Consider the following 14,943-nt stretch of genomic DNA (forward strand, 5'->3'; position numbering starts at 1 on the left):
ATTCATCTCTGCCAGAATGTTTGTTGCAGTTTATTGATTGTGGGAAATCACTGGTAACAAAGTACATGTGTACAACATGTTTACCATTAATTGAGACAGATTTATACAATGAACTAATTTGCAGCAATTTCAGAGAGGCTAAATATATGCCAGTTGACTTGACTCGACTTTCATAGTGTGCTCTGAGAAAACTAAAGTTATGGTGTGTTATATATAATTTGGTCCCAGTTCTGTAAAGAAAATAGTAAACTCTGCTCAGAGCAAAATATACATGTATTTAAGTATCATTCAGTGAGCAATGTTTTTCCATCATTGGAATAGAGCTGAAAGAGAAAGGAAAAGAGATACATGGAAAAGAATTTTTTTTTTTTAAGAGAAAATGATATTACGGTTTAAAAAGAAAAAAAAAAACACCAGTGAAGAATGAGCTAGCCATGTTTGGGTGGGTTTTGTTTTGTTTTCTTTATTTAGAGACAGGGTTTCTCTGTGTAGCCCTGACTGTCCTGGAACTCACTCTGTAGACCAGGCTGGCCTTGAACTCACAGAGATTGCCTGCCTCTACCTCCCGAGTGCTGGGATGCCTAGTTTCTGTGGGATGGACTGTGCATACGTTCTCTTCTGACATGAAGGGTGGTCATCACACCTTTTCTTTGAACATTTTCCCTGTTTTGCTCTTTGACCTAGGTTGGTCCAGATGGTTTGATGAAATTGAATGGCTCAGCCCTTAACAATGAGTTCTTCACTTCTGCAGCTCAGGGCTGGAAGGAAAGGCTCTCAGAAGGTAAATATTCTGCCCTGTGGCTCCCAGAGTCTGTATGCCTAGGTACTGGAACAAATGTGGAAGGTGAATGTATTTGTCAGGGCTCTCTAGAGGAACAGAACCTGAAGAATGACTGTATGTAAAGGAGGGTTATTAGCATGGCAGGAGGGTCCAGCTAGTTCAGCTGTTTACCAATGGAAGGTCCAAGAATCCATTAGTCTTTCAGTGTATGCCAGAATCCCAAAGTAATGCCAGTGAAGGAATGGACTTACCAGCAAGAGCAAACAAAGAGTGAAAGCTCCCTTTCCCATGTCCTTTATACAGTCTGCGACCAAAAGCTGTAACCCAGATTAAAGGTGGAAAGTCCCACTTCAAATGAGTTAATTAAGAAAAAACATTCTTCACAGTTATGCCCAGCCACTTGGGTTTTAGTTAATTCTAAATGTAGTCAAGTTGACAACCAAGAACAGCCATCATAGTGAAGGTTAAGAAGTTTCCTAAACATAAACTCTCTGTGAGTTTGAGGCCAGCAGTCTGGTCTACAGAGCAGGTTCCAGAACAGCTAGGGCTACATAGAGAAACCCTGTCTCAGAAAAAGAAAAGAAAAAAGGCCTCAAACACAGTTTTCTTTGAAGAAACCTAACTTTAAAATGGCAAGATATTTAATGACATTATTTACTGAGATCACATTTGTCACTCCTCTGTTTGGCAGTGGGCCTTGGGAGAACGCAGCTGGTAAATGAAGAGGACTAAAGTCTCATGCAATAGCCTGTTTTAGTCAGAGCGTGGAACAGTTCATATTCTGAGGGTTAAGAGGAATCACATGATTAAAGGACCTAATCACAAGGACAAGCTGCATGTGGCGGACAAGCAGCACACACAAACCATGTTTTTCCATAGAGGCATATAAACCAATAACAGTGGCCAGTTGTAGTGAATAATCTTCAGTAAACTCACTCCTGTCCAATACATGTGAGAGGGGCAGGAGAGCATAATCCAAGCACTTCTGTGCCTTTGAAGAAACTGCGGTCATGAGACTGGTTTTCTTGGAGTTTTCTCACAAGCACTCAGAATTTTCCTCACGTGACTCCATTAGACTATGTTCCAGCACACATTCATTACTTTCATTCCATTAGCAAATAAACTAAAACTTTGAGGTTAGAGGTGGTGTATGATGTTTGTAACTGGAAGAATATGCTTTGGGGAACAAGCAGAGAACAAGTTCTTTGGGCCTTCCTTAGCTGCACATTGAAAACTCCAGGATAGTGTGTGCCTGGACTCCACCTAGTGGTGTTTCTGTCTATCTGGCTAGGTTCTTTGGGAAGCTTGTTGATTTGATGTGATAGTATTTTCTGTTCCTATAAGAGTCTTCGATGATTAAAATCCATGAATAATGCTTTTTCATTTATGTCATTGTGTTGATCCATTGCAGGTGAATTTACCCCTGAAATGCAGGTGAGAATTCGGCAAGAGATTGAGAAGGAGAAGAGAGTAGAGCCATGGAAGGAACAATTCTTTGAAAGCTACTATGGTCAGAGGTAAGAGAAGGCAGACTCTGTAGTCCACATGTTCATTCCTACATGTGTCATGTGATGCCTCCACATTTTTACCTTATTAGAAAGTCTGGTCCTAGTTTCCTGTAAGTTTTATCACATTAATTCTTTTTCATTCAGAACATTAGCCTGTGGAGTTGGGCGGTGGCGGCGCAAGCCTTTTAGTTCCACTACTCAGGAGGCAGAGGCAGGCGGATCTCTCTGTGAGTTCGAGGCCAGCCTGGTCTACAGAGCGAGTTCCAGGACAGGCTCCAAAGCTACACAGAGAAACGCTGTCTTGAAAAACCAAAGGAAAAAAGAGAGAGAGAATTTCGTGTGGACAGAAATTTATCACTAGTAATCCTTGATCCTTAACATACATTGTTGGCAAAATAGGTTCCTCTCCCTTTAAAAAAATGAATTGGATTTTCTTCTTCTATTTTTAATCTTAGAGTCTTTCCTTGGAAAAGACTGGCTTCTAGTAATTTCATGAGTTAGAATAATACTTGAGAGTTCTGTGCATTTTTTATAGTGATTGTCTAAAATGTAACTTATTCAAAACTAGTCAGGAATCCTAAGAATCATGTAATGTGGGCCATTATACCAAACATGTAATTAAAATCCTTTCCTCTGTGACTGGGAGATAAGCATCACTGAATCAACACACAAATTTTAGGGCTGGTGTCTGAAACACCCTTTTTTTTTTTTTTTTTAACAACAAAAAAAAAAACATCATCTGGGCCGAGCGGTGGTGGCACACACCTTTAATCCCAGCACTCAGGAGGCAGAGGCAGGGGAATCTCTGTGAGTTCGAGGCCAGCCTGGTCTACAGAGTGAGTTCCAGGAAAGGCACAAAGCTACACAGAGAAACCCTGTCTCGAAAAAACAAAAGAAAAAGAAAATCAGCTGGGCAGTGGTCATGCACACCTTTAATCCCAGCAGAGGCAAACAGATCTCTGACTTCTAGACCAGCCTGATCAACAGAGTGAGTTCCAGAACAGCCAGGGCTACACAGAAAAACCCTGTCTAATAAACAAAACAAAACAAAAAACAGAATGCAATTGTACTGGAGACATTTAATCGATAATAAAGCCATTTGCTTTGAACAGGATTGTATATTCCAGCTCCTGTTTGTTAGTCTCCCTTTCCTCTTTTCACATCCCAGTAAAGTCAGTGAGAGGATTCTATTGATCACTGACTGAGAAATGAAGAGCTTCTCTTAGCTCCAGGTAGTGTTCATGGACCACCTTCCTTCCTAGTCACTTAAGAAAGACCCCTACTGAAATTAAGAGTTCTCAGCTGGGTGGTGGTGGCACACGCCTTTAATCCCAGCACTCGGGAGGCAGAGCCAGGCGGATCTCTGTGAGTTCAAGGCTAGCCTGGGCTACCAAGTGAGTTCCAGGAAAGGCACAAAGCTACACAGAGAAACCCTGTCTCGAAAAACCAAAAAAAAAAAAAAAAAAAAAAAGAAGAAGAAGAAATTAAGAGTTCTCAAATGCTAGCCGGGCAGTGTGAGCACACACCTTTAATCCCAGCACTTGGGAGGCAGAGTTTGGTAGATTTCTGAGTTCAAGGCCAGCCTGGTGTATAGAGTTCAGGACAGCCAGGGCTACACAGAGCAAAACCCTGTCTTGGGGGAAAAAAGTCTCAAATGCTGATTTTCCTGCATTAAGCTATAAAGTTGGTAATCTATTATTATAAGTTACAGGGATTCTGTAGGTGTATGTGCTGTAGTGTGCTTTTGGAGATCAGAAGGCAGCTTTTGGAGTTGGCTTTCTCTACCACATGAATTTCCTGGTTCGAACCTAGGTGATCAGGGAAGCACTGTTTTTCTTCTGAGACATCTTGCTGGCCCTAGATAGACTATTTTTATTACTAATTCCTTGAGGTGACAGAGATGGTTTAATTGATTGTTGCGTTAAAAGAAAAAAAAGAAAGAAATATTAAGAACGGTCATTGGTGACACTTTTTGCCAGGCCAACGTGTGCAAGCCACAGCTGACTTTCACCTCTGGATAGCTCAGTAGCATACAACCTCAGAACTTTGGCTCTAGACAAAGTAGGATTTAGACAGCCTTTCTACAAACTCAGTTCTGTCTAAGCTGAAGAACTTGATAACTTTCCTGCTGTCTTCTCACTTTGCAAGTTTCCCTCAGAAGTCTTGGGTCAGTCTTGCCACAAACATTGGTTAACAGGATTGATCCCAGTTCCAACCTAAGTCTCGGGTTCTTGTAGGTAGCCTGTGAGTCTCTACATACTATGGCTCCTGTAGAAGCAGAAGTGACAATACCAGCCACCACTATAGAACTTTGATTGTGTGCCAAGTGAGAACTTCACATGGAGTTAACTTTATCATAGCAATGTTGAACTTGTTAATTCCAGTGTACAATTAAAGAAATTAAGGTGCAGAAGCCTAGTCAGTCAGTATCTTATCTACAGTTGTTACCAGAGCCAAGATTTGAATTTAACTACTTTGGGTCAAGAGTGCTACAGAAAGTATCTGTGTTAGGGGTTTCCTAGTTACTGATGTAGTCTACTTTTCTTGTGTATTAAGTAATTTGGACTATTTCCCAACTGACAACATTTCCTTCAATTTTTTAGTTCTGGCTTAAGCCTTGAAGATTCACAGAAACTGACAGCTTCCCCTAGTGATTCCAAAGTAAAGAAAACCCCAGCTGAGCAACCAAAATCCTTATTTCCTTCAGAAGCCTCTCCTGTCAGAATCATCCCAGTAGTTCTTCAGTCAGAGTGTAAAGAAGAAACAGTGCAAATACTCTCACCATTCAAAAAAGAAGAAGAAAGCCAAGATGAGGCACAGCCACACTCGAAATCCCCAGAACCCATTGCATCATCAGGCGGCAATACAAGTGAGTTTGTTACCATGAAGTCCAGCCAGTGCCCTGAGGATGAGAGGCTCTTAGAGCAGAAGCCAGTTGTCTGTGCTGAACAGGAGTCTGAGAAAGAAAATCATGTCGTCACAACTTCTAACTATGACAAAAGTGAGAACCAAGAAGTGTTAGCTACATCCCCAAGCAAATCTAAAAATGCTGGCTTAGAAAAACCCATGACAAAGCCTGTTGAAGAAGCAGGTCCACTGGACCCTGATATGAAGATGCCTCCAGCAACTCTTACTGATCAGATCCCAGAAAGTCTCAAAAGGAAATCTTCTCTTACCCAAGAAGAGGCCACTAGCAGCTGGGAAAAAAGACCACGTATCACTGAGAATCACCAGCACCAGCAGCCATTTCCTGTCTCGCCACAGCCCTTTCTTAGTAGAGGGGACAGAGTCCAAGTGCGAAAAGTACCACCTCTCAAGGTAAGAAAGTGCTTGTACCTACTCGGTTTCACAATTGTGCTATAACCGTAGAGGCAGTAGCCTATATTTAATACACATATAACCATGGCATTATATAAATGGTAAAAATCAAGCTCTATGCCTGTGTGTCCTGGGTAGGCGTCTCCATGACGGGTAAGGTGACCTGCTAACGTCCTACACAACCTACGTCAGAAGCTCATTTTTTAGTAAAAGGGGGACCTGTAGGGCCCTGGCCCCCATTTTGGGTAGCTGTTGCCTTGCTTGCTGACCTTGACCTTGATGTCCTCCCTATGCTAATTCCCTGCCAGGTTTCAACCTTCTGAATGCTTAAGGGAAGTTCCTTGTCTGTGTATCCTGCATAACGGGCATTAACAGCTTAGATGCAAGATTGTAAAACATCTGTAGCAAACTTCTGCCCTCCGGGGTTCTTCCATTGAGCTCTAAGCCTGTATTTAAGACCTCCCTCCTTCAATAAACAGCATTTATCAAAAAAAAAAAAAGGTTCCTAGAACTACACTCCTGTATCTACACATGCACACATGTATGTAAACTGGTAAAAGTCCAATAAAGTTCTGTAATAGCCTGGAAAAAAAAATTAGGCTCTAGAACTGCATTCCTCCCAAATCTTTCTTGATATCTGAGTAAGGAGTCAGAGTACAGAAGCCCCCCGACACTCCTCTTTGAGGCAGTCTCGATACGTAACTCAGGCTGGCATTGAATTCTCAGTGTTTTCCGTTGCTGCTGCTTGAGTATGAATTATTGACCGAAAACTTGTCTTTAGTGAATGCCAATCAAAGATGATTTCTTTGTTGTTTTGGTTTTTTGTTTTTCTAGGGTTTCTCTTTGTGTCCCTGGCTGTGCTGGAACTAGTTCTGTAGACCAGGCTAGTCTTGAACTCAAAAGATCTGCCTGCCTCTGTAGGGAGTAAAGGCATGCGCCACCACTGCCCAACTCAGAAATGAATTCTAGACCTAGGAACCATATTCCATTTTAGTTTAATTCAGAATGATTCTACACTGAGCACTTGAATCCATTCTGACCAGATTACTTGAATGTCTCCTTCCTAGGATCTTGTCAGAAGTTGTTTACTCTTTTACCTTATACCCTATCTAGCTTTCAGAGACGCAGCTTAATAGAGTTTATAACAGAACAAATGTTTTAGGTCGTTTGTTTCTATATGCCTTTAATAGCAAGCCCTGGGAAGGTAATGCAGAAAGATAGTGAATTGGCTAAACCAGTGAGGCCTCATCACATCACAACAACAAAACAGAAAAGACCGTTTTAAACAAAATTGGAATTTTACCGTAAATGTTACAACTTGATGTATTTTGTTTGTTTTACTGTATAAAGTAAAAGAATCTAGCTGGGTGGTGGTGGCGCATGCCTTTCATCCCAGCACTCAGGAGGCAGAGGCAGGCAGATCTCTGTGAGTTCGAGGCCAGCCTGGTCTACAGAGTGAGTTCCAGGAAAGGCACAAAGCTACACAGAGAAAGAACCCTGTCTCAAAAAACAAAAAAGAAAGAAAGAGAAAGTAAAAGAATCTAATGACTTTGCTCGGTGTATGTCCACTCAGTATTGTTATCCCTTCCACTGTAGAATGGTTTATATCCTTAAAATATAACATCTCATTAATTCTTCATGAATACAAAATAATTGAAACTTACAAGTAAGAAACCTTTGAACTGCATTGTTGTTTAATTCTAGTATGTTAATAATACTGATGCCTTTTAAGTTATGGTGTCAGGTAGGGTGACACACTCAGGAGTGTGTTTTCATGAGCCTGGCGGAGGGTCACAAGTCTGAGGACAGCTGTAGCAGGAATCTTAAATGTTCTTATTAATAAAATCAAACCCGAGGCGAGTTATTGGGGTCCATGCTGGTAGATCAGAGAGACAGAGCAAGCCACAGCTATCTCACCTCACCGGATCCTCAGCTGGTCTTGTCTCCTCAGACTGGAAGGAAGCCTCTCAGTCCTCATCCGGAATGGGTCTCAGCTGAATTGCTGCTCAAAAGCCTGAAGCTTAACCAGCCACATGCTTAACCAGCCAAATGCTTAACCAGCCAAAACCTTCTAATTTCTCGTTCTCACGCCTTATATATCTTTCTACTTTCTACCACCACTCCCTGGGATTAAAGGCTGGCTTTCTGGGATTAAAGGCGTGTCACCATGCTTGGCTGTTTCCAATGTGGCCTTGAACTCACAGAGATCCAGAGGGATTTCTATCTCTGGAATGCTAGGATTAAAGGTGTGAGTGCCACCATTTTCTAGCCTTTGTATCTAGTGGCTGTCTGTTCTCTGACCCCAGATAAATTTATTAGAATACACAATATTTTGGGGGACACAATACCACCACATCTCCTCTCTTTTTGTCTAAAATTAAAAAAAACTTATAACTAATACAAGAAAAAACTATCCAATAAGTATATACAATATATACAGCCAAAACTTACATTAATGATGTCTAGTCCATTAACATTTGACAGATCCAGACAAAAAACTCCATTATATATATTAACAATGTCCAGTCCAGTAACATCTGATAAACTCAGACCAAAAAATTTTCATTACTTATCTTATTTAAAACAAGTAGTTCCTTTTTAAAAGTAGATTCCATAATCTCCCTTTTTATCTTATCATATCCATATTCTCTCTTTTTTCTTTTCATAATAGATTCAGTAGTATACCATTTGTCATTTTTATATCTTCCCCTTTTTCTTCAGTGTAGATTCAATGATCTACCTATTTATCCTATTATTTCTTTATCTTTTTTCTCAGAGTAGATTCGATGATCTATCTCATATCTATATTCTCTTTTTCTTTTTGCTTTCTAGGGGTGAAGATATCTTTAGGGAATCTTGAAAAGAAAATTTTTGGGTTAATCATCAAGTCCTGTATCATTTGTCCAGTCTCTGCATAATAGGAAAGTTCAGGGCTTGTTTCAAGTCCTTGTTCAAGTAGTCTGTCAGGCTGGATCATCTCAGCTAGTCCTCTCGAAATTGTCCTGACCAGTTTGTAGTCCAAAGTCGATTTTTCCATGGTGTTAATCGGCTTAATGGCTTTATCATAGTCCATGTGGAATCATCGTTGTAGGATCCTGTCATCTTTTTAAAGATTTCAAAGTCAAAGTCACTGTTAGGCATGGTCATGGTTTCCTGCAGACTTTTTTTTTTTTTTTTTTTTTTTTTTTGTGCCTCCTCTGTGGTTTGGAGCAATCATAGTCTGATAAATGTCTGTCTCTCGGAACCATGAACATTCTTCCCTAGAACAGAAAATCTTCACAACAATTTCTCCCCACCATTTGTCTTGCCAAACTTTTCCAAACTGACCTTTGCCGATGCTTTCTTGTAACATGATGGTCCTGGCAATTCTTCTCTGAACCAGCAGCAGTAAACCCTTTGTTCCAGGTAGCAGCATCACCGCAGTCACCAACATGATGAGAAGGAGCTGGCAACCTGGAGCAGTAGCCACTGCTTCCATGGTCCCACCACTGTTTGTGGCTCAGTCCGGGCCAAAGCTTCTCCCAAGCCTCCTAGGCCGGCTCAAACTCGGGATCCTCCTGCCTCTGTCTCCTTCAGCAAATCCTACCGGCGTGTGCCACCACAACCGGCTGAGTGTAGCTTGGGCCTGAGCTGGGGCTCACAAGGCCACAGGCAAACAGCTTTTTCATGAATTCGTAACACGAACGTTGGGCGCCAGATGTAGCAGGAATCTTAAATGTTCTTATTAATAAAATCAAACCCGAGGCGAGTTATTGGGGTCCATGCTGGTAGATCAGAGAGACAGAGCAAGCCACAGCTATCTCACCTCACCGGATCCTCAGCTGGTCTTGTCTCCTCAGACTGGAAGGAAGCCTCTCAGTCCTCATCCGGAATGGGTCTCAGCTGAATTGCTGCTCAAAAGCCTGAAGCTTAACCAGCCACATGCTTAACCAGCCAAATGCTTAACCAGCCAAAACCTTCTAATTTCTCGTTCTCACGCCTTATATATCTTTCTACTTTCTACCACCACTCCCTGGGATTAAAGGCTGGCTTTCTGGGATTAAAGGCGTGTCACCATGCTTGGCTGTTTCCAATGTGGCCTTGAACTCACAGAGATCCAGAGGGATTTCTATCTCTGGAATGCTAGGATTAAAGGTGTGAGTGCCACCATTTTCTAGCCTTTGTATCTAGTGGCTGTCTGTTCTCTGACCCCAGATAAATTTATTAGAATACACAATATTTTGGGGGACACAATACCACCACAGACAGCCTTGGTCTACATTAGCACACACTCTACACCTGCACACACCCAAAAAAAGTGTGTGTGTACACACGTAGTACTAGAGGTTGGCTCCATGGCCTTATGCCTAAATAAGGTCATTTGTCCTCAAAAGAGTTCCTCGTGTTTTCTCTTCTGGCTTTGCCTGTTTCTCCTGTAGTCTCTTCTCTATATTAAAAGAGGCAATACTTGCTTCTTTCTCCCCATGCAACTTAAAATCACTGTGTGCTGAGTAAAAATGCTAAGCTTTACAACTAAGTAGAAAAATTTGTTTTGTTGGGTTTTGTTTTGGGTTTTTGTTTGTTTTGTTTTGGTTTGATTTGGTTTTTTTGAGACAGGATTTCTCTGTGTAGGCCTGGTCATCCTGGAACTTGTTCTGTAGACCAGGCTGGCCTCGAGCTCAGAGATCCGCCTGCTTCTGCCTCCCGAGTGCCTGGGATTAAAGGTGTGCACCACCACTGCCCAGCTAAACAAACATAATTTTTAAGTATATCAATTTATCACAACTGTTATAAAATACCACACTGATTTCTGAGGTATAGAGAATTGATTTTAAATACTTATGACCTTTTGAGCAATGAAAAATAGTGACTTTACAATTAATTTATAATTGAAAATTTATATAAAGATGGCATACTTTTCTTGGAATTTATTTAAGCACTTATTTTTTGAAATTAAATACTCTAGAAAGTTAACATTTTTTGCTCCTTTAAACTCAGCTAGATACTGAAAGGATTCATACAATGAATACATTGTAGTGAGTTTCCTTACCTTCCAAAGTTTTATTTAGGACAGGAATCATATTCTTTTATGATATAAAAATCAGTGGTTTCAGCGAGGCATAGTGGTTTCAGCGAGGCATAGTGACACATGGCTTTACCTTTAATAGCAGAGGCAGGGGGATCTTTGTGAATCCAAGGCCAGCTTGGCCTACATAGTGAGTTCCAGGACAGCCAGAACTACATAGTGAAACCCTGTTTCAAAAAAAAACAAAACAATGGTTTCAAAGTTAGTAGTTTATTACACACTTTTTCTTTAGTATAATATTCATTTTTCTAACCATTCTGATTCATAAATTGGGGTATTGGATCCAAAACCACATGCATTTTAGTAAGTTTACACAAATAAGTACAGCATTCCCAGAAGTGAAAATGCTTGGCAGACATTATGCATATGATCCTGTGTGTGGGTAGACAGAGTGGGGCTGAGCACTCAACAACTTGGGGTTTTTTTGGGTTTTTTTGTTTTGTTTTTTAGATTTATTTTTTTTATTTAGTGTGTATGAGTGCTCTATCTGCATGTGTTCCTGTATGCCAGAAGAGGGCATCAGATCCCACTATAGATGGCTGTGAGCCACCCTGTGGTTGCTGGGACTTGAACTCAGGACCTCTGGAAGAGCAGACAGTGCTCTTAGCTGCTGAGCCCTCTCACCCCCAACATGTGTGTTCGTAATCATAGCGGCAGTGTGTGTCATGGCTGCACTGTGCTCATCCACTCTAGTCAGAGCCTAAATTGATCTCTGTTCTCCCCCCCCCCCTTTTTTTTTTCCTTCAGATCCCGGTCTCCAGAATCTCCCCGCTGCTGCTTTCTACATCGCAGGTCTCTCCCAGGGCTCGTTTTCCAGTCTCCATCCCTAGTCCTTACAGAACAGGAGCCAGAACTCTGGCAGACATCAAAGCAAAAGCCCAGTTGGTCAAAGCACAGAGGGCAGCAGCCGCTGCAGCCGCTGCAGCTGCTGCAGCCGCCTCAGTTGGAGGGACCATTCCCGGACCTGGGCCTGGGGGTGGACACAGCCCAGGAGAGGGTGGGGAAAGGAAAGCTGCTGGAGGAGGAAGTCCAGGCTCAGACAGAGCCAGTGCAACTGGAAAGGGTCTCACACTGGAGCTGGCAGGAACTGGAAGCAGGGGAGGTCCGAGAGAGCTTTTACCAGGCGGTCCCCAACTTGAGACCAATGCACCATGCCGAGCACAGCCTCCTGGTGTCTCTGGAGCACAACTACAGCAAACCTCCTCAGTGCCTACAGCACTTGCCAACAGTGGAGCATGCACAAGCATCCCATTACCACCCCACATAGAGAAATCAAACAGGGAAAACCCAGAACCCCCCAAGGCAGCAACAGCCACAGCAGCCTCTCCTTGCCACCCTCAAGACCCGAGCAGTTGCAGGCAGGAGAAAGCTCCTTCTCCAGCAGGGCCTGCTCTGATCTCAAGAGCTTCACCTGTTTGTTTTGTAGCTGATGGCACAGTTGAGCCCACAGCAGGTTCTAGTAAGAACGCACCAAAGCCTTCAGCCTCAGCAAAGGCAGCTGCTTCTGCTCGACTGGACCTGACTTCCCCCGCTGTAACATCCCTGGTGACAACAGCCAGTTTAGAAAAACTCTCTGTACCCCAGGCCAGTGGAACTTCAGGACCTGCTGGAGCAGCTTCATCCTCAAGCACTTCGACAGCAGCTTCCAGCCTTAAAACCCCAGGAACTTCTGCAAATATGAATGGACCCGTTTCAAGACCAAGTTCTAGTATCCCTGCTAATAATCCTTTAGTTACTCAGCTGCTCCAGGGCAAAGATGTTCCCATGGAGCAAATTCTGCCTAAACCTCTCACCAAAGTTGAAATGAAAACAGTCCCACTGACTACAAAAGAGGAAAAAGGGATAGGAACATTCCCTGGTACCAGTGTAATGGAAAGTAGCACCAGAGAGGAAGTTAATGGCAGGCAGGCCTATCTGGCTATCCAGCAGCTGGGCAAACCCTTGCAGAGTAAGCAGCTTCCCCAGGTCCCAAGGCCAGTCTTCGAAGCTAAGGACCCGAGGGACTCGTGCATTGACGCTCACCAGTACCCAGAAGGACTAAGTAAAACAACTCAAGATCAGCTTTTTCAGACTCTCATCCAGAGGGCTCAGAGACAGAGCGTTCTTTCTTTTGTACCACCCTCTCAGTTCAACTTTGCGCACTCAGGTTTCCAGTTGGAAGACATGTCCACAAGCCAGAAATTCATGCTGGGCTTTGCTGGCAGAAGGACAGCCAAGCCTGCAATGGCAGGTCACTATTTACTGAATATTTCCACCTATGGCCGGGGCTCAGAGAGCGTGAGGAGGACACATTCTGTAAATCCCGAGGAGCGGCTTTGTCTAAGTAGCCCTTCCGAAGACTTGAAGACGGGGTGTGCAGATTGTAAAACCACAACTGGGGACAGCGGCGGCGGTGGTGGCGGCGGCGGCAGCAGCAGAGATGAAACTGATGAAGAGAGTGTGGCGGACGAGCAGGAGCCTGTGTCAGTGAAGGAGGAGCCCTGGGCTTCTCAGAGTTCTGGGAAGCACCCCCACAGTGGGGACACGCCGTCCCCCAATGATTGCTTAGCCAGCAAGAATGGTAAGGCTGAGGCCCCAGGGAGTGAGCAAACCACTTTGGGCAAGGAGAATTACATATTCTCTAGAGGCCAGACATTTGATGAGAAGACCCTAGCAAGAGATTTTATTCAGGCAGCACAGAAACAGGTGGCTCACGCCATGAGAGGTAAGACAGTGTGTAGCAGCCCCGAGCTTTTCAATTCGACTGCTCTTTCTCTGCCTGCAGACAGTCCCACGCAGCAGCCTCTCCTCCTTCCCCCGCTGCAAACCCCCAAGTTGTATGGAAGCCCCACGCAGATAGGGCCAAGCTATCGAGGCATGATCAATGTCTCCACCTCATCAGACATGGACCATAGCTCTGCTGTGCCAGGTAGCCAGGTAGCCAGCAATGTAGGAGATGTAATGTCATTTTCCGTGACTGTCACTACCATCCCTGCTAGCCAAGCTATGAATCCCAGCAGCCACGGCCAGACACTTCCTGTGCAGGCCTTTCCTGACGAGAACAGCATCGAGGACACACCTTCAAAATGTTACTGCCGCTTGAAAGCCATGATCATGTGCAAAGGATGTGGAGCTTTCTGTCACGATGACTGCATTGGCCCCTCCAAACTGTGCGTCTCCTGCCTCGTCGTTCGGTAATGAGACTCCAGCTGTGTAAAGGAGGGAAGGGTAGGCTTAACAAGACATGGTCGTGCACCCTTTGAAATCACAGAAATAAAGTTGCAGTTGTCTCAAGAGACGTTAATCAGGAATGCAGAATGCAGGTCTTCAGATTTACAGGAAGAGCACCTTGTATAGTAAGTCTTAGTCGAGTAGGACTATGAATTGGTGACAAGTTTGCACTTAAAAAATCATGTAAATATGTCACATTTTTGTTTTAACATTGTTTTCCAAGGATTTAGGTAATGATGTGTTAACTTTACATTCAGATTTCTGTTCCATTTCTTTTGACTCTGAAAATAGTTGTGAGTGGTATGCATGGTGAAAGATAACTGCGTGCCTCCAGCCTTTCCCAGGGTGGTCGGGGAAAAGGGACGAGTGGTCAGGAGGTGAGCATCATGCTGGTTATGTCTGCACAGGCTGGCTGCAGCTTCTTCCCAGATAACATGCCTTTGAAGGATTTGGATTGGGGCTTTACTCATCCTTTTACTTTAGGTGGAACCATTTTAAGTGGAATTTTTAAAGAGGTATTAACTTCCCAGACAGTGTTTTTGATCCTGACAGTCCTGACTTAGCTTTTGGTCCATGAATCAGTACTGTTGTCAAGCAGAACTCTGCTGTTTCCTAGTCAGTGAATGTTATTTAAGAAGGACTCCTCTATTAGTCTAGTCTGTCATGGCATTAGTTCCAGCAATAATACATCCTGACACTGTATCATTCCTGGGCTCCTACAGACAGGTCTGAAATACCAGTGTAAAAGAAAATGCACACATACATTAGTGATTGGTGTGTGTGTGTGTGTGTGTGTGTGTGAGAGAGAGAGAGAGAGAGAGAGAGAGAGAGAGAGAGAGAGAGAGAGAGAGAGAGAGAACTGTATCTTGTTGGCGAAGGGGAATGAAACTGAAGAAACAGCTGAAACTTACCTTCAGGAATTGGGAAGAGTGATTTTAACACTGGACACAAAATACTTTATTTTCCTCGTCTCTCTCACACCATTCCAGGTAGAAAGGCTCTGTAGTGGTACCTCTTTGCTCCTTTGACATCCCAGGCATGAGAGATGGATGCAGGGATCT

General features: G+C 43.3%; 1 protein-coding gene across 4 annotated transcripts in view; it reads left to right on the plus strand.

The window, feature by feature from the left end:
* Positions 1-14,132, plus strand: part of Asxl2 (ASXL transcriptional regulator 2) — a 92,609-nt gene extending 78,477 nt beyond the window's left edge. For all 4 annotated transcript variants that reach the window (XM_028874991.2, XM_028874992.2, XM_028875005.2 and 1 more), the window contains 4 exons: positions 685-781; positions 2,193-2,298; positions 4,893-5,607; positions 11,420-14,132. In XM_028874991.2, the coding sequence (XP_028730824.1) occupies positions 685-781; positions 2,193-2,298; positions 4,893-5,607; positions 11,420-13,849 (3,348 nt within the window). In that variant the 3' untranslated portion in view covers positions 13,850-14,132. The remainder of the gene's footprint in view (positions 1-684; positions 782-2,192; positions 2,299-4,892; positions 5,608-11,419) is intronic.
* Positions 14,133-14,943: the final 811 nt, after the last annotated feature.

The sequence above is a fragment of the Peromyscus leucopus genome, chromosome 22 (genome assembly GCF_004664715.2).
Source record: "Peromyscus leucopus breed LL Stock chromosome 22, UCI_PerLeu_2.1, whole genome shotgun sequence".
NCBI lineage: Eukaryota > Metazoa > Chordata > Mammalia > Rodentia > Cricetidae > Peromyscus > Peromyscus leucopus.